Genomic DNA, 26,560 nt, shown 5'->3' on the forward strand with positions numbered 1-26,560 from the left:
CAATTCAACCGAGTTAATTAGTGCAGTATTCTTAAAGAGATATCGTTAAAATAACGTATACATAAATTAGCTCTGATGATTTGCTTCAAGCTCGTTTTGAAACAATTCATAATATATAAATTGTAAATTAATATTGATTTAAATTATTTATTCATATAAAATAGAGATATATAAATTTAAACTAATATTTCGCTACGCAATAGATAACAATGTGAGTTATGTATGCAAATAGTCTTTGTAGCGAGATATAAATTATTACTCCGCGTAAACGCTCTGCATTACAAAAATTTAATTCATTTCAATTAATTAATTCAAATTCTTATGCAAATTATTCATTGTCACTATACTTACGTAATGATAATGCATATTCATGCGAAATAAGTCATTCTCTTTTGCAGGAAAGAAACCGAATCATTCATGAGCTTTTGTCTACATACTTGAGCTGTGAAGGAAGATGTCGATCAATAAAGGGGAGCTTTTGTGGGGAATATTTCAGGTACGTCTGAAAATTTATCCATTCAGAATCGTAAATTCGACGAATTATATTCCGCATTCGTCGAGTTTGCCAATGTTGGCCAATGTCCCACCATGAAGGGAGAATTACTTTATGATCCAATTAATCACTCTATTAATCTTACCTAAGGGTGCCTAAGGGTCTTCCCTTAAATGAAAACATACTCAGGATTTTTTTAAATAGTTTAGTTATAATTCTAAAGAGCAAACACAAGTATGCGAGCGCAAATTGAAGGGCATAATTTAGATATTGCTCTCAGCGAACATATTCATGTCACATTTGCTTTGGCTTTATCTTGATTTTCTTGCAGTGTTGAAAAATATATTTGATTGTCAAAAATATTTCGAAAACAATTTCTTCTTAATTCACTCTCGTTTGACGTAAATTAGAATCGCAAAGAATCGCACGTTTGAATGCAAATTAATTGTGTTGTTCGGTAACGAAACAAACGAGCAACTAACAAGCGTGGTTCTGTCAATTCCGCCATTGCCGATTTCCAAAGATATAGATAGAGATATCCAACTAAGGCGCGTGATTAATAACGGCTTAAAGTCTTAAAGTTGTCCTTGTTTCTGAATAGTTTCCTCAGAACTATGAACAAAGCACTCCGTCACGAAATGTGAAGACGCGAATGTTCGAAAAAGGATAATCCTCAGTGCTATCCATTTTGTCAACACGACGTTACCGAAGATCACGTTTCCGGAGAGTAAAAGGTTCCGTCATCTGACTCGTAAACCGGGGATAGCCGTCCGATCTGCCGTCCGATAGATGTAATAGCGACTGCGTGCAAACCGTGTTCTTTTATTTGACTGTAATTCAATATCTTATTCGCGCCCGGCATGTCAGGATTTCCAAAAAAAAGTCGAAGAAAAAAAGTCTGAAAATATCCGCGCGAGCTTCTTGACAGAGCGCTTTCTGATGGAAATGAAACAGTCCGCCAGCGCGAAGCGTGTCTTTGCATCTCGGGATGACGAATCGCGATGATCAATACAGTTTGCGCGTATGTTACGTAGCTTGTGTATGCCGGTATTATGCGTAATATTAGATCAAACGCCGTTGTCACGTATCGAGTTCATATCACGTTCGCCCGGAATTCATGCAGAAATCGGGGATTGCGCCAGCGGCTACTAAAAATTACTATCGAACGCGCGATGCAGACGAACGAGACGGATACAGAAATTTCCAAGGCAGATCAATCGCAGGTTAGTTGTGCCGTTTGAATTTATCCGAACATGTGATGCATTTTGATCGTGCATTTATAATTATTTCGCCGATCCATTAGCGATCATTAAAAATACATAGATGTATCAGAGTCTGGAGGTATAATAAAACTGCATTTACGTGAACATCTGTTAGGCCATTGTTAACGGTGCTCATTGCGAAGAAAACGACAAAATGTCAGTAAAGCAAGAGGTAATTAACGAGCCCAATACATCAGGAATACTACTGAGTGAGTTAATTAATTTGTTTTCACATTGTCATATTTGTCGCACGGCACAGGTAGCACACAAGCGCACAAATCACCCGTTTCACGCTTTCAATCAATACCTTTGTTCATTAAATTGAAAAAAACGGCTAAATAATGTTTGTTTACACAGTTGTACCGTCTATCTAATTATTACTAATTATGTTTCTTTGGTATATAACTATTCACTAAAAATAATTAAACGAGCGAGGAGTCTTGAAATACACCCGTATTTCTTTTTCTTACACAATAATTGAACAATTCCGATGCATACGTATGCTTTGATTTTATTCAAAATATGTCGAGAAATAATTTTACGAAGGGATTGAAGTCCGAGTTACGTGTTAATTTTAATCGACACTCAATATGGCATTCATTGCATTGGGGATGGAACATTGCTATGGAGATGAAACTTTAATAGTATCATTAATGCTTCACACGCACAGAGCTTTATACTTTTGCTATATACTTTTTTTATACCTTTATGTTTTGTCAAACTTTTTGTGACGATGCACAGTTTCGACACACAGAAAGCACATACAGAGTTACGTTTTGCAAGAAAAATGAAGAGATAAAATTGCGAAAAATGTTAGCTTGAAAGATGAAACTTCGTCTAAAATTTCCGCATTCGTACTCGATATAAAACTTGGAAGGAGTTGCTTCGCGATTTATTTCACCGCACCATCTGCGGCTCGATAAAAACACGTTCGTCCGACCATGCAAGCGTAATTTCACTAACTTACAGTTCGGTCGTAGTGACGAATGAGATTACTTTCGTCTGATCTTCTTTTCAAAGGAATATATCCCGTCGCGTTAGTGATACAGATACTTGCATGCGCGAATCATGTTTTAATCACGTATTTATTGCTGCAGCTGCCGTGCGAGTGGCGGACTAGTTATCGATTTGCCAGTTGCGGGTATAGTTTATTTACAAAAGCAAGCGGTGAAACGCGATTGCTCGTATCGTGTATTATATTTAATTGTCGATATTTGTAATATATCATTTATATATGAAGACGCAATATACTGTGAAATTGTTGATTAACATCGGTGATTAAGATGAATTAACATCGGTGATTTTTCACGGAATCGGCCTACCACAGATCAATATAACGAATGCAATTGACGCAACAGATGACACATTTTGAGCTAAAACGTCTACTGTTTGCAAAACGGCAACAGATTCCGCACGGCGGATCATCCCGTCAGTATCGGGGGAATTGCCGAAATTATCTCGCACGATGTCAAGAACTGAGGCCGTTAGGCAAGACGTCCGAAGGCTGAAGAGTGTCACGTTGGGCAGAATGGGGAAGATGTTTAAGACACGTACGCCCATCGCGGGTAGATCCTCTACAGGTTTGGACACAGTAAGTGATTTGGATCCTCCGGGCGTCATGTTTCACAAATGTAAGGGGCTTTTGGGGGCGCACGACCCCCGAGCTTCGGTAATATTCGTGATATATAAAGGAAGTTTGAATCCTAAGAGTGTCAGAATAGTGAGAACAAATCGTTATGCACATATCGCATCTGACCTTGGACGCATATCGCCATTGTACGTTTTATATTTTGTATCAGATTATTTCGAAAATCTTGAAAATTAATACACAATGCGCGAAATAATTGTTAATATAATTTCCTTTTTCCTTTATAATTTTTAATTGAATTTAATTTGATTAAATAATCTAGGTATTAAACATTTAATGGGTTTTTAATTAAAGAATGTTGTAACTAAACAATTCGTATCGACAATCAATTAAAAATATCGCATCTATATTGTTCTAGCAAAAATATTTTTCTCTGAATTCGACGTGTTACATGCTATAAAAGATTAAAGATCTAGCTATGTATATCTATGAATCTATCGTAAGGATTAGCAACGGCAAATGTAAACACGGTTCGTGTGCGTGTAATGTGCCACTGAATAATGCAAGACTTTTGAAACGATCTGATATACCTCCAAATTCATTGGTACAATAGGCGCGTAATTAATCGAAGCATATGTCAATATAATAATCGTTGTGGATATTGAAATCGGAAAATAATATTAATTAGAGCGTACCAGTCACTTGTTCGATTAAGTACACTTAATACAATTAATTAACTCCGTATAGGGGCGCATAATCTCACGTAGCACGTTAACCTTTAATAAAAGGCACAGAAGTTTGAGCAAACTTATATATTTGTTACCTTTGGCTCTTCCATTCAGAATGTGACAAGCGTCAATAATAGTGACGAGACAGCATCGAAAAAAGAAAAGGCAAACTCTTTGGGAAGGATGCTTAAACTCATCGACAAAGACGGTTCGCCTAAGAAACTTTTTGTTCGTCCCCGTGCAGGATCACTGAGTCGTATACTACGTAGGCATCCTCATAATGAGGACAAAGGAATTATCGATAAACCCGCGGAGGACACGACGCGTGGAATTCTCTCTAGAATGCTCAGCCAACTGAGAGGAAAGTAAAGATTTAAAGAAACTTGTCACAAGCGTCTTAGCAGGCGTGTCTTGTTGCCGGGACAGCGCGACGTTACCTATATTCTTAGAGTGCAGATAATTTTCTTTGAAGAGTTCAGTCTTCTATATCATGCCGGAAACATGATTGCATTTATTAATTCCTTTGTGTTATACATCTTTTGATATTGCAAAGATCAGATTTCATATAAACGATTTAATAAAATATTTCGTGCATCGCACCTTTCGTGCTTACACCTTAAATGTAACGACAATTCCACGTGAAATTTAATGAAATGAAAGTTGAATAATATTTGTTAATTATAGGTTGTCCCGTGAGCGGAACCACCGCTAAATCTGATAAGCGCAAACTCAGTTCTTCGTTATCATCAGAAATGTCATTAGACTCAAAGACGACTAATATTATGTAGATGGAATTACCTGCGTCTTGAAATTCAGCCGAGATCACGTCTAACCTGAAATACCAGATTGACACTTAACTTTATTATTTATTATAATTATAAATTTTTTGATTTTTTTGAAAAAAGTAAGTCAAAATTGTGCACTAAATAAATGAAAATTATATACTTAAATAAATTTTAAAAATTATATAATTTTCTAATGTAATTTTTACGCGTTATTTGATTTTTAATGTTGTTTTTCCATTTACTCATTGGATTTGATATCGATTATTGATGGTAAAGGTTGAAGAATAAAACGCTAAAGGTTACTGGAAGAGTCACGTTTATTATGCAAGCGTGTTCTTTTTCTTCTGTATATTTGTATTATAATATGATGTTGCGGGACAACCCGTGCCCCTTCATGTTTCGCATGTTGTACAAATCTTTATGTATATATACTAATATGTATTACAATATTACGTGACAGAAATAATTGAACGAGTTTGCAAATCGTATCACCACGAGGAATAGATATGAGATTCTTGATTTGTTTTTGCGCATCGGACTGTCCTCGCAGCCGGTATAAAATATATATTTACAAAAGGAATTCGATCTATCAAGCGGAATATGCGCTTTTGTAAATATTGACACTTTGTGAAAAATTACGGCAAAACTTCGGAAATAGCGACTACTATCACTTTTACTTCTTTAAATATTCGTGTATCAACAAATTGTCATGACGATACAATTGTGTGATTTTGTCATAAATTCTTGAATGATGCACATGGCTTATTTTTGTTCATGCCATTTCAAATATTTTCAAATTTTTTAATTTACTAAAATAAAATATTTAAATTTCTGCTTTAATTTTTAATCTAAAAATTAAAAAAAAATTTTAACTTTACGTGTGCATTAAAAAAAAAATGTTTTAAGCACTTTGGCACTATTGAAAATCGGCATAAATACGAACAATTCAAGTCATTTAAGGATGATGTAAATTTATATGCCATGTAAGAGATAAATATTTTATTTGAAAAATGTCTCGCGATCGATACACCTCGAATAAATTTTTGCACTATTTTGCCGATGGTTTTTCGCAGAGAATCGCTTCCGTTCGTAAATGAATTCGATATAAAACCTTAATATCAAATTATATACAGTATCGCACTACAGACGCACGTTTCGACACGCAATACATCAACACCTCGTTCCGCAATTTCTCGATTTTGATGTCAATTGTTGATTCAACAATCTTGGCACATATTAACGCAAGCGGTAGCGATAAAAACGATTAGTCACTATTACAACATTCGTTTTTGGAAGATCTACCGCATTTGTGTGCCTGACGGGTCTTTTGTTTCTCGTCCTTGATCGACGATCATAATTTATCACAGAATAAAGTAATGCAAAATAGTCCAAGTGCTAAGCTATTTGTAAATTTGACGGATTAGAATTTAAATACCTGTTATTTCCGTCCTCAACGCGATTTTATCTCTAAATTAAAAACTAGAGAATCTTAACTGCAAAATCTTAACTATGAAAGAACAATTGTAATTGCACAAAATGTCGATACTTTGAAAGTTGTTACGCAAGTGTAGAGTTTTCAGTGTATCTAAATGTGAGATATAGCGTTTATAGTTCACAGTTAGCAATCTGCTTCCATTTTTAGAAAGAAACATAAATGCATTCTTAAATTACGCAATTAATGCTCGGATATATACTACAATAAAAAATTTTTATCTTTTTAATCAAATGGATAACAATTTTCAACATTAGTAGTCGTGCAAATAATGGTCTTAGGTTAATCATACAATTAAAAAAATTAATTGATAACGATAACAAAATAGAAAATATTTGAGCTTGCATTAATAAATCTAATAAATAATGTTCCATTTAACCAGACATCGCAAGTGCGCTGTTACAGCGCTAAGGAAATATACAAGATATTTAAATTGTTTATGATACTTCACATATTCGATAACGTCAACGTTTATGTGTTAGGGTTAGATAGAATACAACCTTACATCCGGTCTTTAAAATAAACATATAAAAATGGAAAGCTGCAACAAATCAGTAAATATGTACTATGCGAAACACTGCTTCGATAATATCGCATACCTCTGCTGCCGAAACATAAAAATACTGTAGAAAAATTTTCTAAAAAGTTCTTGAGTATTAAAAAAAATCATTGATCGTATCAAATTGTTCTAATAACGGCGGTTAAGTGCTTGCTGAAGCTTTATGTGCAAGCAATATTACGTGCAACAGTGATCGAAGCTACAAATAGCGGATTCACTAGAAATTCGAGATCTCTTTTTTCTGCGTGCCTTTTTCTAATATATCTTCCGTATTTTTTACGAATAAATTGACACTGATAGCATATTTTAGCAGCATATCAACAGCATTATAATTACTATTGACGTGAGTACGTACGTGTATAGTACAATTACATAAGATTATCATACGAAATTTTGATGGGTTAAGCAGAATTTTTATTAATTCGCCCTTTAAAAATACTAATGGTTCCGCTCTCGAATAAATTTCATTTAAAATATGTACCTTATCTCATGCTGATCCCCATGCTTATTTATGTAATTATTAATTACATCCGCGAAGTTATTCGTGTTCTCAAATTAGATAGATTAATAAAAATCCCGGATATAGGACGCTTACTGTAAAATGTAATGCATTTTTAATAGTCCCTGTTATTGTTTATATTGATCTGTGGTTCACAATGTGACCGATATAAAAATGCTCATCCAAAAATATAACATTGATGAACACTGACTTTTTAAAATTTATTTATGTTCTTTTTTTTAAGAATCTAGTGAAGAAAATGTAATTCCGATCGTGAAAAAAATTTACCTATGATATGCAATCAATTAAATTTTGTTAAATGTTGGTCAAGAGTACAAAATTAAGTACACCTCGTCGCGAAGACGACATTAAATACTGGAAATGATGATTCGATCTTTTAGCGATTTGTCCTGCGAAAATAATCACCGTAGAAAATCAATTTTAAATTGTAAAGATAAGAAATATCTATCTCATCTAGAAGTGAGAATTATTGCTCATGTAGGTGTGATTATCTGTATTAATTACAATAAAAATTGTTGTTGCTCTACTTCTGAAATTCTATAACTCTTCAGCGGCGATCATGATTCGCGATGATGAAACAGGACAACAATCGCTCGATCGATTATCGATCAGCTACATACACGCGCACACACACTTATACGCATACGCACATATATACACACATACTGCGATTCCTTCCAAAAATGATATGGCTTCTACGGAAATGCGAGTTTCTTGTTCCCACTGATATTGTTTCGCCCATCTCAGAAGTAAGGATCGATTAAAAGCTCTGCACATCCACACCCGCTCGTCCTTCTGATTTTCTTCCTAGGTAATTCGTTTTTACATTTAACGTTATTACTTATTAAATCGTCAACTAGTATGGCTCTTGGACGGACGATATTTGCCATTCCGAGCAATAACTCAACCAGTGTCGAGCGTTTTACACCTCGCTTTTGCAACGAATCGCTTCTTAAGTTTCGTGCGATAGGACTACATTAATTGTGAAAGAAGATAATAATAATATAACATAGTAGGATAATCATTTCCGTTTGTTCGTACGAACATGGAATCATGAACAAAGTGTTGTTGGTGGTAATCTCAGAAAAATATTCGCATCGAGAGGAATCAAGACGCCAGTTCGTAATATCCGCGCCACGTTTCGGTGGCTCTTGGTTATTTTTTACACATTGCGATCTAACGAAGACGTACGATAGATTCATTGCGGATGCGATGTGGTTCGAGGCCTTATCGTGACACAACCAGTGGAATATGCATCTTTGCACTCATTAATAGACGACTTACATTTATCAACATCGCGCGTCTTATCAGCTTCCTGTTACTTATGTATACGCATGATGAGTTATGTTAGTAAAGACGTAATCTCCGATCGTCGCACAACATAAAAAAACATCGCGCACGCATTTGATTCGTAATCCCACACTTGGCAGCATATTCGATTTGTCCGTTCACATCCTCTTCTGCTATCGACATTCCTTTTTACACTCTCTTGATAGAATTATCTTAATCGTGATACACTATTCGACGTGTATCACGGATTGAACACGCTCCTCTTCGATATGTAAGTGATAGAAGAATAAAAACATGTGCTCGTTGTGTCTAATATCAAATATTATTCGAAAACATGTTCTTTCGTTCTATCGTTTTCGGTTTCGCGCACCATTTAACTTATTTCTAAATGATCATTGTTGCATTGCTCTCTTTCATTTTCATGTCCATTCAAATTGTCATTTTTTTGACTATACTTTTTCCAAGGAAACTTGAAGAATCCTGGTGAGAATTCAAGCACCTTTGGAAAACGAGATCCACTTTTGTCTCCACCAGTCATTATTCCTAACCAGTAGTTGAACCGTCACATTCCTGATTCGGCTATGCCTTCGTCATCTGCAAAATATTGAATTAAATTAGAAAAAAATTTGTTACGATTATGCTGCTTGTATTGCACATTGCGATCATGCTGATGCAAGCTACATCGCAATTTTCGGAATTGCGAATGGTCCGACATTATTGTAGAAGCCGTGCCTATTTTTATCTTGAACGAGTCTAAATTAAAAAAAAAAACATTTGCGAATATTTTATATTCAACATAATATTAATTAAAAATAATATAATTGTAAATAATTATGTGTAAACTTGAATTCGGTGAAAAAATATTTATATTGTGTTAATAAAATTGAAAATTAGAAAAATATTTATTTTAAACTCAATTTTTCGGTAATCAATTAGTAATCTTGACCATTGCTGTGTTATTCCATTAAAGCTTGTATAGAAAATTATGATAATTAATTGTAAATGCAGGCAAGCATTATCACTGCTGACAAAATGTTATCAGTGTTTAATAAAACCACATAAATTGTTAGTTTGCTCTTACATGCAGCATACATGGTTAATACACAGATTTGACATGTAATTTCTATGATATATCGAGGCTCATGCAGGAAAGAAGAAAAGCGACGAACGAAATTACCGTCGATGCAGGAGTCGCTGTTCGAAGGTCACCTCTCCTTCTCATCCTCGGCAGGACTCTTAGTGTTTTCGACTGAGCTTCGATTCTTGCCTAAATACAAAGTTCGCAAAAGATTGCAGAAAGGGGGTGTGTGAGTTACTAGGCGTAGGAAGTGAGATAACATTTTACAAAGAGGGGTAACCGTCGTTTTCAGTCGCAAAGGTAGAATAACCACTATCCACCATCCGTCACCATCGCAAGAATAATTAATTAATTCGCTCATGATACTTTTTTTACGCTTTGTTAATTTTTTATTTAAAAAGATATTCCCTGTAAAATATGTAACCTGTTCTCGTGCGAGGGAGAACAGATTTTGCATAAGAAGATGAGTAACAAATTACAGATATACCGTTTAAATCCCTTCCGATACATGCACTACCATCGATTCTTTTTAACAAGTTTTCATCAACTCTTCAATAAGTGATTTCAGTTACCCATCATGAAGCATTCTCTAAGTCGTCACCGACTACCCAACTTGTCCCGTGATCGTTCCAATTAATTCGTGTTTTATGGAGATAATAGAATTTCGGTACGCACCTTCGAATCCTTGATTGTCATGAATCTCTCGTGGCGGCCCGGTGGTGTCCTGTCCCTCGAGGACGGCAAGAAGACATTGGTGGATACAAATGTACTGCTGCTCCGTCTGGACCATCCAGACTCGCTCCTTCCTCATCGCCCAGACGATCCCGAAGATGTCGACGTATTTCGACACGAGAATCTGCTGTAATATTCTGTCGAGCGTGATGAAGGTGCCGCTACGGCCCACGCCGGCGCTACAATGAACGACTATGGGCCTCTGATCGGGCCTGACTCGTTCTCTGAACGCTCGCACGAACCTCGCCAGAGTCTGAGGCGGACTAGGAACGCCGAAATCCGGCCAGGTAGTGAAGTGGAAATGCTGTATCACTCTCTTTACATCACCCTGTGTAGCATAGCAATTTTTAATTTTAAGAGAGATCGAAAGATCATTGGCGTTTTAATAAATCGCATATTCAATGTAGCCACTCACTCTGCACAGCATGAATTCTGTGATACTCCAATCCGGATAATGCGTCTCGTTGAGTATCGTGACGCAAATGTCTCCGTAGTAGACTGGTAACGTGTCCATCGGCCAGTAATGATCGCATTTTTCTCTGCCTTTTTCGATGCATCTCGTTAGCATGACGATAGCCCTGCTATTACTCTCCCATACCATTCGCCAGAAATCATCGCGAGTCGAATGCAACGGTCCTTGAGTCACGATAAACTCTCGTGGCGAATTGTGACCCTGTGTTACATTATAAATTATTTTAGAAATTACAGTAAGAGATATATATATAATATTTTTATTATTGAAATTAATTTGGCTGTTTAAATTTAATTAATTTTAAATATTTATTAAAGATCTTTGAGTGATCTTTTACATACCGGAACATAATTAGCGTTGATGTAGTCAGAACCCTCTTCATCATCGACAGGTTGAAGCTTGAACCTACTATGATCGTATGGAAGAATATTTGTGAAACGATTCTTCGGTCTGTTACAAGGCAAATCCGCCGCAGTGCACGGTTGGTCTCTTCCAACGTGTTTCAATTCTTCAAACTCTTCCGAAAACCGAAAGTCGGAATCCGCCGACATCGTGCGATAATGCTCGGCAAAATCTTCGACTTTGATAGGCCGGCTAAATAAAATAATAAATATTATATTATTTTAAGCAATAAATTATTTTAAACTAAAAATTTTTGTTGGAAAGAAAACTGCGAAATTGTTTTTTGCCCAAAGTTTTCCATTTTTAAATTAATTTTATATAGAAAAATGTTAAAAATATATACGTTGAAGATTTCAAAAAGAGAAAAAATTTTCAAAGATGATATGAAAATAATTATCTTTATTAATTATAAATGGACAAAAATAAACGACTTTTCGCAAATTAAATTTTAGAAGTACAATAACATGATCTTTTTAATTAATTTCAAAAGAATTTTACTTGAATAATATGAAGCATAATTAATATAATATTTAAAGTTAAACATTTTTAAAATAGGATGACGTTTAAGCAAATTTTTACTAAAAAAAGCAAATATCGATTTTAAATTAATTACGAAATGCATGAGAATAAAAAGTTTATGATTTTTCAACACTGCCTAAATTAGATGTATCACAATTATCGCGCATTTGTTATTATAATCCCGATTAGGATATATGGGTGAAGTATTATAATTTCTTGGCACCTGGTCTCAATGACGCTGTCCGGCAATGACAGATTGTCGGTTGCCCTGGTTTCTGTTGTCTTGCGACCCTGACTTCTCCTCCTTCGCATAAATAGTCCGATACCCAATAGGAACAGCAACAACGCTATGGCAACGGTGACACCGACTATGATGGCCGTGTTGTCCTTATCTGTTTGACACGCACAGCGAATTTTGAGCGTTACAATTATGCTGTGTTACAATGAGTCGGACGGTCGTCAAGAATAATCGCGCGTGAATGATACACATCTATTTATAAAAAAAAAAAAATCACACACATCGCATTTGCAAGACTGTAAACTTTTATTCCGAGATCTTACCTGCCAGCAGCAATCCTTGGGCAGACATGTACACGAAATAACGAGGCATGAATTTAGCGAGGCTTTCACTACATGCGCAGTGTGCCTCTAAAACTTTACAAACCCTTTATCGCATCCGATGCATCGATATCGTGTAATTTCTACTGTTACTATTTTTTAAATGCACATTTGTACATCTTTACGAATATTACTATTTCAATTCTCATCGAATGCGTTAATGGGCGCGCGGTTTCTCTCACGTCTTCAGACTTTCCACGCGATCGCTCTCACCTGTTTGAATGGGGAAGCTGTAGCTAGTGTCCGTGAATTTGTCTGGTGCGGTGAACGCACGCACCTTCACTCGATACGTGGATCCTGATTTTAATGGTCCGTTACAATATCCGATTTTGTTATCACAGTTCTCGGAGCCGATTGTAAAGTCCTCCACAGACCCGTTTTTGAAAGGGTAATACGGTTCCATTACCTAAGATTTTATTGAAAATTACATGTCTTTATTCTGACTCGACGTTATAATAATGTGTGCAAATTTATTAAACAAATTTATCTTAGGCCTATAATTTAAAGAAAATAATATTTTTAATTATAGAAGATATGTATGTATTATTATCTCATAAGCACCAATGTGAATATTTTCTTGGTTTCCAAAATTAAATCGTTCAAAATATCCATCGTCGAATCTTTTAAACTTGCACTTTTTAACTAAGACGCGATTTAACTAAGACGCGAAGAACAATTTCCTGTATCACACATTCCTCGGCGAACTTTGATCTAGTGCGCAGTTTCATTAAAGGAACATTAATATTAATACTGGTATTATTCAAAGTATCAGTCGCATAAAATTGCAAATGATCACAATAACATTCGTTGAGCAACTAAACTGTTAATATTTGCAATAGAATTGCCATTTAATATAATCGTATTTTTGTAACGTTTTTATAATATCATATATTATTTTTAAGATAAATTTTGTAACACAAAGTCTACTAATTTATCATGAAAAATGTCAAATTGTAATTTGACATACTTTTAAGAATTTGTAAATTTAAAATTTAATTAAAATTGGTTTTATTAGACACATTGTTTCGCGGTTTAATTTTGCAAAATGTCCATATTGTGGCAACTACATCTTCACTTTTGCGGTTTCAGATCGCAACTAGATTACGCGTATCCTTCAATCCACGTATAATGTTGTCATCGTAGCTTGCGGGCGTTTATGCGTGATTGCGGATCTAACGCATACGTTTTACGTCAATCGTCCGTGATCTTGCAAGTCAACGAGCTTCGCGGTATAATCAGTTGTATTAATTATTTTAAACGATCTGTTTATTACCTATCTTTTTAGCATATTCATTGCATTGACTCGAAATTAACACTGCTGATTATTGTAAGAAGAAAACTTTATGCACATTTGTTTAACTCTTACTGAAATTTAATTAAATCGATTTTATAATAATCAGTTTACATAACATATATTTTACAATTTGTCATACGATCGAATTATTTCAAGCATAATGCAAAGCTTGACATGATATTTGAATGTATTACGAAATATTTCTTTAAGTTTGCATATACTTTATGGTTGTAAATTATAGTTTCCATTTTAAGAATTGTACAATAAAAAAAGAAATAAACTTTACCTGATAGGGTGGCCAAATGCTGTAAGCTTGAACGTCCCTCCAGCTAGGCATTTCCAGTCCAGAAGCATTTTTGCTGTCATCCTCGGCGACGATGATCGTATACGACGTGACCGCGCCATTCTGCTCGCTGAAATAGTTCTTCCGGAATCTGATTTGTATTGTCGTGCTGCTTCTGCAGACTTCGGTCGGCACCACTTGCGTGGACGGCTTCGGCGGTGCCAATATCGGCATCTTCTGCTTCCATATCGCTTCGGGACCGTAGCCGATCTTTGTCTCCGCTTGAATTCGGAAGACGTAGCTCTTGCCCGGTATGAGAGATTTGATGACACCGCGTAACTCATTCGGTTTGAAGTCTTGCATCTGAGTGTGAGTCGAGCCCTAGAATCACGAAAAAATATCGATCTGATTCCAAATACGCTTCACGATTTATTTTCCAAAGAAATGTGAAATATAGCCTGAACTTCTGCGATCGTTGACGTCTCGTGTATTTTTTTTACATTGTATGAAAAGATGAATTTTTCTAAAGTGTTTCCATAAAGATATATTTTACCTCTAAACCGTAAGTGATGCTGAATTTTCTGATAATGCCATTTTGTTCCTGACTAGGCAGCGACCACATGAACGTGATGTCACCCGGTTGAATATCGACAGGATGAAACTTGTCCACTTTTCCGGGATACGATTCGCTGGTGGTGAAGCTGGCGCTGAGCGGATTTGAGACTCTCAGGTAAGAAGATTCTGTACCCGAACGTACAACCAATGTGAACGTATAATTTCTATGCGGCTTTAGATCATAAATGGTGATCACGTTGACCGAGGTAATATTTTGGATGTAGTTCCCTTCCGTATTTATGTACTGCACTTCAAAAGTGTCATACTCTCCTTGCGGCACGTCCCAGGTCAAGGTGATCCTCGTATCATTTACGTTGATCGCGTGGATCGCAGTGATCGGTTCAGGATCTAAAAATCATATTTATCTTCGGGCTAATAAAGACAAATTATATGAAAAAATGCCTAATCTTTCTTTTACGAAAAATTTTGGTTCGCGCGAATAAAAATAATATCAATATAACATACATAAAAATTAAATAAATATTAGCTGCCATAAGAAACTTGATATAAAAGATGAAATATATATTGCGATGATATTATTATTAACAAGATATAAATTCTTCGCGCAGATTACCGTGCATTGGATTCTATTGCCTCGCCCGATAATTTTTTATTGCGATTTTTATTTAATTCCTTCACTGCAATCTTTTTCCAAAATTACTATCTGTCTATGCACATGTATGCACAGATTAATCATAATGTTATAGAAAATAATATTCAATTAATATCTCAAGAATAATAACACCACGCTACTAACATAAATGGATTATCTATAAATCGGTGCAGTCTTTAAGCACGTTATATTAAATATAAAAATATGATATAAACTAAAAATTAAATTTTTCAAAAATTTAAACAGATATTAGCGTTCACTCGTATATCTAAAATCGATTAATTAGCATCTATGTAAGAAGCATTGTAATAATTCACGCTGTATTGCGTGGATACTCACAGAGTCGGTCTTGCCGCAGGAGAGGTCTGCTCTCTACATTATCGCTTACTGTCCAAACAGTAACATTGTACAATTTGCCTGGTGTTAATCCAACAAATGTAACCTTGGTGTCAGAGTCGTCTATCATGCGCTCCTTCGTGGTGTTGTGCTCATCGCTAATCCTGAACCGGTATAGATTGAATCGCGAAGATTGAATCGGCGTCGGCGTGTACCTCAACGTCAATGATCCCGATTGATCACGGTCGACTACTACGACGACCTCAGACTGGATCAGCGGCACTAGATTTTAAAGTTTTATTTTTTGTTTACCCAGTTGCGAATCGATCTATATACCATGAATTTAATTGCTCTTTACCCCTGTCAGCCTTCGAACGAAATCGCCAAGCCGGTCTAAATTCTGAGAGATAAATATGACGTAACAAAAAGCGCACACGATACGAACAGAATTAGTATTTAGCAAGAAAAACTGAGATGTCGCGTGTATCTGTTAGCATTCGTGCTCAGGCGAAATTTCGTTAATAGGCCATAACAGTATTTACGCTAACAAGATTTCACTCGTCATCGATGACGTCGATGACGAGAAGATCGATGCATACTCACTCGTTCTTGTTGTTAAATTGCTGATGTCACTGACGAGATCATAGGAGATCGTGTAGACGACGAAGAAGTACTGCATTCCAGGCATCAAGTCGCTCACTAAGATCTTCTCGGTTTGCACAGAATTCTCCTCGAAACCGATGTCGGAGACATCGTTGCCTTCGCTGACATTCTTCATCCTGATGTCTGCTGGATTATCCACAGGCCACCATCGTATAACATAGGTTTCGATACGACCTTCAGGCCGCGGCCATTCGAGGGTCACATTGGTAGAGTCGATGATCGGTGTGATATTCAAAACCGGATTAGGTTCTAAAATGATAATAAAGTGTAACATAAGTTTTCAATAATTTCACAATAATTTTTTTGCGGTGGCGCTTGTAAGTTAATTATTGAAATAATTGAAACACACATACATTAATTATTATTGGAGTATCACGCGATAAATTTATAAAAATTTACTTACTGACTGTGTGATTCACGTGCAACGGGTACAAACTTTCGACGCCGTAACTGACGGTATTCACTTGTATAGTATATCTATCGCCGGGTGTCATGTCCGCCACTTCCGCTTCCGTGTCGCGAACGCTGGGTAGTTTAACCCACCTGGGATCATCCTCTGTACGATATCTGATGGAATATTCGGTAAATATTGAGTCTGTCGGAGCTTCCCAGTGCACGACGACGGTGTTGCTCGTGACTTTTTCGATACTGAGATTCTTTGGCGGATGCGGCACTGAAGAGCAATTCGAGGGATCATTAATAAATAAAACAGAACACGATGAGGAATGATGATCTATGAATCCGAAGAAATAAACGATTGTTACTTACAGACGGCTTGCAGATTGTCATGCGGCTCGCTGCGGAGTCCATGACTAATGGCAAAGACCTTGACTTCGTACGCCGCGCCAGGATAAAGATCTTCCAAGACAATATGCGACTCCGTAGTCAGAGTGGTCGCACTTTCTCCGGTATCATTTCTGTTGTGGGTGACTTCGAACTTTTCTTGTTTAGAATTAACGTCGCTCTTCCAGGAGATATTTAGACCTTTCTCAATAGGCTTCAGATCTTCGATTATAGGACTGGCAGGACGCGTCGCTTGATACAGGACGGTCTCGTTTGACTCGATCTTATTGCTAATCGCCTGAACGATTATGGAATAATTTCTACCCGGCAGCAGAGCTTCCAGGGTGACCTATCGATTTAACAATTGTGTCAGAGAAATGTATAGAACATACGAGAAAAACTGCAATCTAAAACGTTCGGCGCTGCTCGTAAAATCCTTTTTTTACTCAATAAAAAATGTTCCGTAAAATGCCTCACCCTGGTTTTATCGGTTGCCAAAGTGTTGCTGTCGCCACCAATCGTCGTTTCCACTTCATGGTACTGTAACTTGTAACTGTCCTGCGTACTGGAATTCTCCGGATTCCAGGAAATTTCGACCATGCCGGTTTTTTCATCGATCACCGCTCTGAGATCCTGAACAGGTAGCGGCTCTGCAAATACGTCGGCAGATTAAAAAGCGACATAGTTACAGATAATCACGACATTGCTGAATTCAAAGCAAAAGCAGTAGCAAATGGAGAAGCGGCACAAGCGTGAGGCGTACTCAGAGTGACATCCCCGCTGGCCGGCCAGCTGGTGACCTTGCCAGAAACCGTCTTTACGACCACTTGATATGTCTTGCCAGGCTCCAAGTCCTTGAACTCCCATCTGCTCTCATCGTCTCGGTTTCGCGTGACCGGCGCGAGCCTCCGATTACTACCGAGCGATATCTGATACTTATCGAATTCGGACGTTCCGTTCGGAGGGTTCCAAAACACGCGGAAGGAAGTCGACGTGATGGAGGATTTGTCGAAAGTCACATTGAGAGGACGCAGCGGTACCGTACGGTACTGAGCTGTGGTAGGCGCGGATGTTTCGTCCTCGGAAACGGTCTGCACGGAAATATTATACGCTCTACCTATAACCGGAAATACGGGCGATATAAAAGCACAATAGTAATACAAGCAGTAAAGCATATTTTTTTTGTTTTCGTAAGCGATAATAATTTTATATATTTATTATGATTAATATTTGATTATTATGATTTAATATATACACATCTTTTTTTTTTAAATCTTTGTGAATTGTGAATTAATGCTTCGCTTATAATGATTTTAAAATTAAATAAGTATAAAGTGTACATGTGTGTGTGTACGTGTTCAAAATTTTATAAAATTTAATGAATTATTGAATGATTTGCTCAAGGAACCATCAACTTTAATTAAAATATTTAATTAATGCATTGTCATTTCATACAAATAAATTTAAGATTTTTGAAAGTAGATATGCGAAAGTTTACAGTATCCACTTGTTGTAAACATTGTTGTAAAAGTTTAATAGTTTCACTTCGAATTTTTATACCGCAATTTTTTTTTATTGCATAACTTTACTGCTTTCTAAGAAACGCCGTAGATACCAGTTGTGATAACAAAATTCCGTTGCACTTGTATAATCAGGAGAATGAAATACCTGTACGTACGAGGAAAATAAAACTTCTGGTACACAACTTAATTAGGACGGAATAAACGCTATCTTTTGTAATTGTTCGTTTCATCTACGCGAGTACATTACGATCTCTAAAGTAGGAAAAAGTCTTTAAGGTCTGTTTGTGTTTTTGGAGAAAAATAAATGTTGATACATTTGTGCACAAAATCTACTCGCGTCTTCCAATTCATGAACCGTTCTCTTTACAGCAGATACTTTCTCCGTAATTCTACTTGAAATGGTTCCGCTTCGTATATCTAGAAAAAAGGGAGCGATGAGATCGGTTTGATTTCAACGCGTATGTGGAAATATCTCGCGGTATGCACATATCATTTGCAATGCGAGGCACAGTTCCTGTCTGTTCAGAATCGATTTCTCACGGTGTAATGCAGTGTACCACGAAATGCGATTACGCAACGTAGTCCGGTTTATCCGCGGCGCATTCGATAATGTTCCGTAATGTGCGCGTGTAATTACACGATGGTGGACAGCTGACCTGGAATGAGTCCTTTGAAAGCAGCCTGTGCAGGACCAGGTGGTTCGCCTTCCTTCTCTACATAGAGAATGGATTCTATGGCGTCTGGCGGGTCTATACTAACTTTGTAGTGCGTATATATTCCGGCAGGATAAGGCGGCTGCCATAATACCAACAGCGTCGTTTCATTCCTGAACCAGACGATGAACTTTCCCGGAGTATTCGGTTCTATAAATGTTCCAATGCTAGAGACGTTTATCGATTTACGAGTATTTATAATTCTCGAGGTATATACTTGTCGTAAAGTTCCTGCTGGTGTAGGCGACGCTCTCTTTCGCCTCCAGCACGGTGAACAGTTGAAGTGAATACGTGGCACCAGGTGTGAGATCTCGCAGCGTGTAGGGCACCGAGTCGACCGGAATGATGCTGGTCCTGGGATTTCCGATCTCGCTGAAGCTCTGCGTCCGCAACCGGAAACCGGAATAATTCCCCTGGGCCGGCGGCGACCAATATACGATCGCGGTTTTCCCATTTCGCACCGACACCGTCAAGTTTGAAGGAGGATCGGGCGCTGATAAATAATACAATATTAATCGATCTTCCGAGAAGAATCTTTACCGCGCAATCGTTTTTGCTTGTTTAATTACTTGTTCGACTGCATTAGAAATTACAATCGTTCAGACCGTTAATTTAAAAGCCCACTAAAGTCATTAAGATAAAATGCAAAGTAAAGCGTTCAGAACGATAAGAAATTACGGAATTCAGATAGTTGAGAAAACAACAACGAAACAAAAACAACGTTGTGCATAACGTTTCAAAGCGCTGTTTAAACGTTAAATTAACAAGTGCGCTATAAAAAATGATCATCGCCGTACAAGATCGTATTACGTACGCGTTGTGATCGACACGGTCCATGTCAGCCAATCATGAAGAGTGCTGTTGCTGTAATACAACCAGTATTCGTATCTCGTCCCGGGCAAACCGTCCCTGAACTTTATGACATCACCGATGTCGATGGCAGCTATAGTAGTGTTTGGCGGCGGAGAGCCGACGGGCGGGTTGTAATCCAAACGGTACCAGGAATCATCCTGGCTCAGGTTGCCCGGTATCTCGATCGCGAGATCGGCCGAATGTGTAACCTGAGATAAAACACACAAGAACCGACATTAATTCGCACGCGCTGATCATCACTCATGCAATTAATTCCGTGTTTAATACACACAGAAACATAATAAGTACGATATATTTTATGCTGAACTTTGTCGTTGCTAACAGATAGCACAAAAAAACTTATTATAAATATTTATCTTTTGCTGAAAATAATTTTATTGAATACGCAAATTATTATAATATTAAATTAATATTTATTCTACTATTCTCTTCTACTACGACGGGAAAATTCTCTTTCCCAACGAATGCTTTATTAATTCGTAAACTTTGTTAATATGCATACATGTAAATTTATCTATTACATTGAATTTAAACAATACAGGGTTTTTATGGGAAGGTGTGATTTTATGAGAATAAGTATACGTTTAACAGTTTCAGATAACACAATGCTGAATTTTAGATTCATCTCGGCGCTTGTGTACTTTTACACAGTCTCGCCGCGTAATATCGTAACCGTGATCTGTGAGTCGGGCTAGTGTTAGTAAGGATCCGTTATAAATCAGCCTCGTATCTTGAATTTCAAGGTTCTGGCGTCCTTAAAGAAGAATGATCAAGAGAATGGAGAAAATCAAGCATGCAAATCATCGCATATTGATTTTTTTCTATTTCTATTTCCGTCGATATAAAAATAATATTGATATCGATAAAAACATGTAGCATATTATTTGCTTTCTTAATGTATCTTTGCGCGATATTTTAATTCTCACAATATGAAACGACTTTAAATTTGTAGACAGCGTTTAACGAAGCTTACAGACTTGTTTAATTTGATTTTTTTATCGCGAAAAATTTGCTGTAGCTTGCAAATCACTCACTTTCGTATGCTAAACGTTTCATTATTCTAATTACATATCTACAGCAGGTGTAATGTTTTCAAGTTTATTATATAACTATATTTGCATAGGAGTTTTTAAAATTGGAGAAGAATCGATTTAAACTGAGTGTTTGTGGGACAATAATAGCGGCTATGAGAAACAAACAATACGTGTTGATTTCAAATGGATGTATTTGCAGTTACTCGTAGCTATGAATTCTGATGAACGAGCAGCGCATATACACGTCATGTTGAAAGCAGCGCGTTCCCAGACGTGGGAAAGATGCGTGCCGCAAATCCATAAAGCTGTCGCTGACGTGTAATGTGGAATTCACCGCGTCTGATGTCCGATATATAGACGTCCGACATCTAACAGGAAATTTGATTCGCAAAGAAAAAAAAAAATGACTGAATAGAGTTCCTAAAACATAAATTATTTTCTATCGAATATTGAATGTCCGTACGCCAAACATCAAAAGCGCACTGTGTATCTTTCATAACAAATATATTAGATATCGATGTCGTGCTAGTATTACATGTCCGAAAATTAATATTACGAGATTGCATGTATACAAATACACAATTTCTCCTGCAATTTCAACACACAAATCTCCAATAATAATAATATCCCAACTAAATATCCAAATATTTATCACTGGAGGAGCAATTGGTCGAGCACAACATTTAATTATAATAATCGATATTTTAGCAAAATAATTTTGAATACATAAAGCACAACCGGAAAATTATAAGTAGTTATTTAGCTTCCCGATAAATTGTTGTAATTTGATATACATTTAATTTATCGGTTACTCAATTACTTTGCGAGAATTTAATGACAACGTCGGCATTAGCCGACTACTGCGATAATAATACGATTAATCTCTGTGTTCATTCGGGCTTGAAGCGACGAAATCGTCTTCCCTACACCCACTCTTCCGTGACAGTGAGGTGCATATTGATCCTTGCTCTATCTTCTTCTATCACAACGTCTCATTTCCCGCCTTCTCTGCGCATCTCTCGATTCCATCCTCGCACAGGGCAACCTATCCCTTGTGCCTGCCGTTGCATAGACGACGACAAAAACTCTTAATTGTACAAAGAAGGGTTGAATAGCTTGCCGGCGGGCTTAGTCGAGAGGATTGTTATATCCATGGCTGGTGTGAGACACGCGAGAATTTCGTTTGCGATAGGTGCTTCACTGGGGTTCGCTGGGCTGAGAGAAGGGTGCAAATTCAACTGAAATTATTTGTCGCGCGCGTACTAGCGGTGATTAAACGCGGTATGTCGACAGCAGATGCAAAATGCGCGGTACTTCCGAAAAACACAATGCACAATTCCAGTAATTGAACATTCAGTTGTCATTCTGGCAAAAAAATGGTACTTGAATTTTTCACGAAATTACGTTCCGTATTTACAAAAAAAAAAAAAAAAAAAAAAAAAAATCATTAAACCAGCCCAATCGGTATTTCGTTCGAAATTGCCACTTGAAAAGAAGAATACCGGAACTATTTATTTTAATTTATTTGAGATTCTTGTGAGAATCGCGCGGCAAATACATCAGCCATGATGGCCTGTGTAACTTGCGTCATTGGAGAGAAAAAAGGAAATTGCAGATGTAACTTGGGCTCCCATGTGCCACGCGATTTTGCATTACGAAGTGTGTCACGCCTAGCACAACTTATCTCATAGTCGTTTGTGAAACCTTGAAAAAAAAAAACATCTGATGAGTCGGCGCAGCTGTATCTACGCACAGTTTACGCTAAATCACCGTGAGAGAAAACTGCATTCTATCATTATTAGACTGATCGCGTACGTTGGCTTGTTCTAAAAATATAACAAAGCGCCTCTTTGCCGTTGACTGCCACGTGCGTTACCGGATCGCGGAATGTACGAATATTTTCCGCAGTACGTTGCCTTTGCTGAAGTTGTCAACTTTATTTACGTTCAATTTTAATGCAGTTTCTCATCATTTCTATCATGTTTCAGTGGAAAGCACGGTCTTTATTTCACCAGTATAATGATTAACTTATCGCTCCCAGTTGAAATTTTGAAAGTAGAAAGTAGATTCTAGAGTTATTCTAGATTCTGAGTTTATACCGTGGAATCTACGTGGCTCACGATCGCATGCTTACAGACTAGCGCGCGTCACTTCCGGTTGACCGTTGTCACGTGCTTTGCGCGGTTCCGACCTCGAGCGGTTTTCGTTCGTGTCCAACGCGTGTGAAAGACCTAGGTAGGTAGAGGTAGAAATGACGTGTCCATGACATTCAATCAGTGACGCGTCCGTGACACTTTGTGACTGATGCCGATCGTCGCCCTTTCTTATCCGTTTCGGTATCCTGTTAGCAAAGCATTAAGTAGGCTTCGTTTTTTTTTTTAGTACGTTTCAAGCAGTATTCACAATCCATTCCATAGATGCTAGCAAGATTATGACTTTCTTTGAAATTAAATAATATTTTTATTAATATTTAAATTAATTAAATTATATTAATATTTTTCTATCTTTAGGACAACTAAAAAAAATTTTTTTTTAAACATTATTCTGAAAATATAGTTGTTATATCATTGATCATGAGAGCGCTCAAGCTAATGTCAATTTTAATAAAATAAGTACAGCAAGAGTGTGGCTTCTCCGAGCACGATATTCTCCATCCGGTGCATTACGTTGACATCGAAATTGACAGACTGCACATCCTCTATTACATCCGTATTATTCAATATAATTCAGAATTATACTTTTGTCGGTATTTCCTTTTCTTAAAAATTTTCTGTTAAAAAACTGTGAAAAACTATTCGCACACACAAAGATGTGAAATAAAAAAGGAAGTATCTTGTGTATATTTTCCCGGCTTTGTTTTGTGTCGTCTCGAGCTAAATGAATTCTAGCTGCGAATTTCATCAGTTTGCACGTTGGCTACGAACGACAAGCAGGTTGGTCGACGTAGCGCGACAGGAATCCAATATTCCCTTTGTCTCGGCAGGTCTCAGAGCTGAGACTAAAGGCACAAATGCGTAGAACGCATTCTGGTTCACGAACAGGTCCAGAATTTCTAAATAAGCGAGACCCGTGATCGTGCATAGAATATGAGAAACGAGTGGACGAGCTGGAAAAAAAATTCAGTCTCAAACTCGTAAACAAACAGTAAGAACATAATAAACGCCGAGGCTGTCCTTAGAGAAGCGGCGGCATAAAAATGAGGACGTCGTATGAACTGCAACAGTATAACGGCAGCAACACGGCGAGCATTTCGAGCGTGTGATGTTAATTAGTTTTTTCTCTTTTGAAATGAATTTTGTATGAGTACGAGCTATTCTTAGCATTGTATAAAATGTACATATTTGTTTGCTAATTTTGTAGAATACGTAAATGCGTGTGCTGTTATTGTCTTGATGCTTCTATATGTCTCTATTACAGTCAATTATAAAATTAAGTTAGTGCATTATGAATCCATTGCTAAATTCATAGCGCAGAATGAAGGAAAGACGCTTGTTTTGAATTTGTACTCGGTAGAATTCAAATAGCTCGCGTGCTTCACCATATCTTTACCCCTTGCAAAACCTGTTGCGCGACCTTGTTCGATTCGTGCATGGAGGCCTCCTTTTCCCCCTCCCCCCTTTCAATTGCTACTTAATATCCTCATATATAATTTATATATTTTATTCACAATTTTCTCATTTACCTTTCCGTTATTTTAATCGCGATAATATTTCTTTCACAAAAATTCTATACATCAGTAATATATTAGCTTGGCAAAAATGCTGCAATATTATTTGCGTGTGATGTTAAGTAGTTTTTTCTTCTTTGAAATGTATTTTGCTTAAGTACGAGCTATTCTTAGCATTGTATAAAATGTACATATTTTTTGCTAATTTTGTAGAACATGTAAATATGTGTGCTATTATTGTGTTGATGCTTCTATATGTCTCTATTATAGTCAATTACAAAATTAAGTTAGTGTATTATAAACCGTGCATGATTAATTAAATAGAAGTTCTTTAATTTGCTAATAGCTGAATTAAATAAAAAGCAAGATAAAGCGCGATGGTAATAACAAAACGCACGTTATTCTTAGGTAGTCGCACTGATGTCACGTACATACAATCTCGCGTGACGGTTTTTCACTGTTATCGATCGTCATTTGCCAAGCAGAATTATACATTTAGCCAAAGAAGTTTCAAGCTTAATTCAAACGAGTTTCGCGATCAAACAGTTTAATCACTGCAAAACTTCGGGCGCTGGTATATTACGTTCAACAGCACGCTATTTTTTTCGAATGCGTTGCGTATGCTTTGTTGTGCTGAATGACCAACAAACTCGCGGATGCGAATTGCACGCCTACATTTGTGATCGGCACCACGAATCGACCCACATATTGTATTCCACGCGAGCCAGCGCAACGTTTCTTACACCAAACGGGTGAATTTACAGCTGGACGTTGCATTAACATTCCGATGTAGGTATTTCTCTTGACTAGTCGATTATATAACTTTTACGGCGTGTCACGTGATTGTCCATCCTGTTGTCCATTGACAAAGCGTGACACTGAAACGACCGTTTGAAATTTGTACAGACAGCAGAGAAGATAAAACGATAATGATTGCGATACGATTACCGCGAAACGGAATCATTACAGTAATTTCCATTGGCGTGTCGTCGAAGTCTGTTCGCGAGAATCGGAAAATCAACGAGACTGTTAAATAGAATTCTTTCTGTCGCAATGCGCAACGTTTAAAGCCTTTCGTTCTTCACATTTTTACTATTTGATCGAGATAAATCAATCAACAAGCCTATATTTTTGATCATAGAAGCGTTTTTATATTTTCAATGGACGCATTATTTATGTATATTGCCATGTATATTTATTGTGAATGGATTCTCAGTATTCAAAACGATTACACGCGATACGATTGCGCGGTCATCGATGAATAATCCTTTTTAACGAAGCGCTCGTGACATTTCGAGCAGCGATAACGCTGCTTATGCTTAGTTATCGCTCAGTAATTCCCTTTCAGTATTACTCTACTTCCTGATGACTTCCGAGATGATAATCGAGAATAGTTCTTTCACCGAAACATAACGCTCTAGCATTTCGGCTCGCGAATATTCCGCTGATCGCAGCGGAAGTGTCTCTGGAAAATCACACGAAATAATATTGTTCAATGAGCGGTATGTCACGTATATATTGAACACACACGACGTGTTTTATGATAATACTGCTTGAACAATTTATTCTTTCAAAGGGGCGATAAACGACGGCGTGCCATATCAAGCGCGGCGTGATGCCTCATT

The 26,560-nt window shown here is 37.0% G+C and overlaps 3 protein-coding genes across 8 annotated transcripts in view; 2 read left to right on the top strand and 1 right to left on the bottom strand.

Moving 5' to 3' along the window:
• Positions 1 to 512: 512 nt before the first annotated feature.
• LOC105674434 (uncharacterized) lies at positions 513 to 5,477 on the top strand. Of its 2 annotated transcripts, XM_067354824.1 has the most exons (6): positions 513 to 1,227; positions 1,617 to 1,716; positions 1,871 to 1,964; positions 3,162 to 3,346; positions 4,186 to 4,436; positions 4,756 to 5,477. In XM_067354824.1, exons 2-6 carry the CDS (start codon positions 1,666 to 1,668, stop codon positions 4,781 to 4,783), a joined length of 609 nt encoding a protein of 202 aa, XP_067210925.1. In that variant the 5' UTR covers positions 513 to 1,227; positions 1,617 to 1,665; the 3' UTR covers positions 4,784 to 5,477. The 2 variants fall into 2 exon arrangements, with proteins under 2 accessions (XP_067210925.1, XP_012226159.2); XM_012370736.2 differs by having other exon boundaries at positions 513 to 1,716.
• Positions 5,156 to 26,560, bottom strand: part of Ptp10D (Protein tyrosine phosphatase 10D) — a 33,608-nt gene continuing 12,203 nt past the window's right edge. The window contains exons 2-20 of one of the 5 annotated variants that reach the window (XM_067354792.1): positions 20,176 to 20,422; positions 19,579 to 19,854; positions 19,305 to 19,511; positions 17,889 to 18,242; positions 17,603 to 17,775; positions 17,111 to 17,474; positions 16,746 to 17,015; positions 16,283 to 16,591; positions 15,683 to 15,961; positions 14,669 to 15,078; positions 14,119 to 14,496; positions 12,752 to 12,944; positions 12,482 to 12,496; positions 12,144 to 12,312; positions 11,341 to 11,593; positions 10,943 to 11,200; positions 10,471 to 10,855; positions 9,895 to 9,984; positions 5,156 to 9,311 (exon numbers count right to left, since the gene is read on the bottom strand). In XM_067354792.1, the coding sequence (XP_067210893.1) occupies positions 9,923 to 9,984; positions 10,471 to 10,855; positions 10,943 to 11,200; positions 11,341 to 11,593; positions 12,144 to 12,312; positions 12,482 to 12,496; positions 12,752 to 12,944; positions 14,119 to 14,496; positions 14,669 to 15,078; positions 15,683 to 15,961; positions 16,283 to 16,591; positions 16,746 to 17,015; positions 17,111 to 17,474; positions 17,603 to 17,775; positions 17,889 to 18,242; positions 19,305 to 19,511; positions 19,579 to 19,854; positions 20,176 to 20,422 (4,602 nt within the window). In that variant the 3' untranslated portion in view covers positions 5,156 to 9,311; positions 9,895 to 9,922. The remainder of the gene's footprint in view (positions 9,312 to 9,894; positions 9,985 to 10,470; positions 10,856 to 10,942; positions 11,201 to 11,340; positions 11,594 to 12,143; positions 12,313 to 12,481; positions 12,497 to 12,751; positions 12,945 to 14,118; positions 14,497 to 14,668; positions 15,079 to 15,682; positions 15,962 to 16,282; positions 16,592 to 16,745; positions 17,016 to 17,110; positions 17,475 to 17,602; positions 17,776 to 17,888; positions 18,243 to 19,304; positions 19,512 to 19,578; positions 19,855 to 20,175; positions 20,423 to 26,560) is intronic. The other 4 variants (XM_067354794.1, XM_067354793.1, XM_067354795.1 and 1 more) reach the window with 4 other exon arrangements.
• LOC105674464 (uncharacterized) overlaps positions 14,828 to 26,560 on the top strand; it is a 42,215-nt gene continuing 30,482 nt past the window's right edge. The window contains exon 1 of the mRNA XM_012370794.2: positions 14,828 to 14,845. The gene's annotated coding sequence lies outside the window, so the exon portion shown is untranslated. The remainder of the gene's footprint in view (positions 14,846 to 26,560) is intronic.

This window comes from Linepithema humile, chromosome 5 (genome assembly GCF_040581485.1).
Source record: "Linepithema humile isolate Giens D197 chromosome 5, Lhum_UNIL_v1.0, whole genome shotgun sequence".
Classification (NCBI taxonomy): Eukaryota; Metazoa; Arthropoda; class Insecta; order Hymenoptera; family Formicidae; genus Linepithema; species Linepithema humile.

Excerpts from the sequence above, each read along its gene's own strand:
- LOC105674434 (XM_012370736.2), top strand. The coding sequence starts at position 1,546 with ATGCGTAATATTAGATCAAACGCCGTTGTCACGTATCGAGTTCATATC. Across the intron at positions 1,965-3,161 it reads TACATCAGGAATACTACTGA|ATTCCGCACGGCGGATCATC; the intron begins GTGAGTTAATTA and ends AAACGGCAACAG. Across the intron at positions 3,347-4,185 it reads CCTCTACAGGTTTGGACACA|AATGTGACAAGCGTCAATAA; the intron begins GTAAGTGATTTG and ends TCTTCCATTCAG.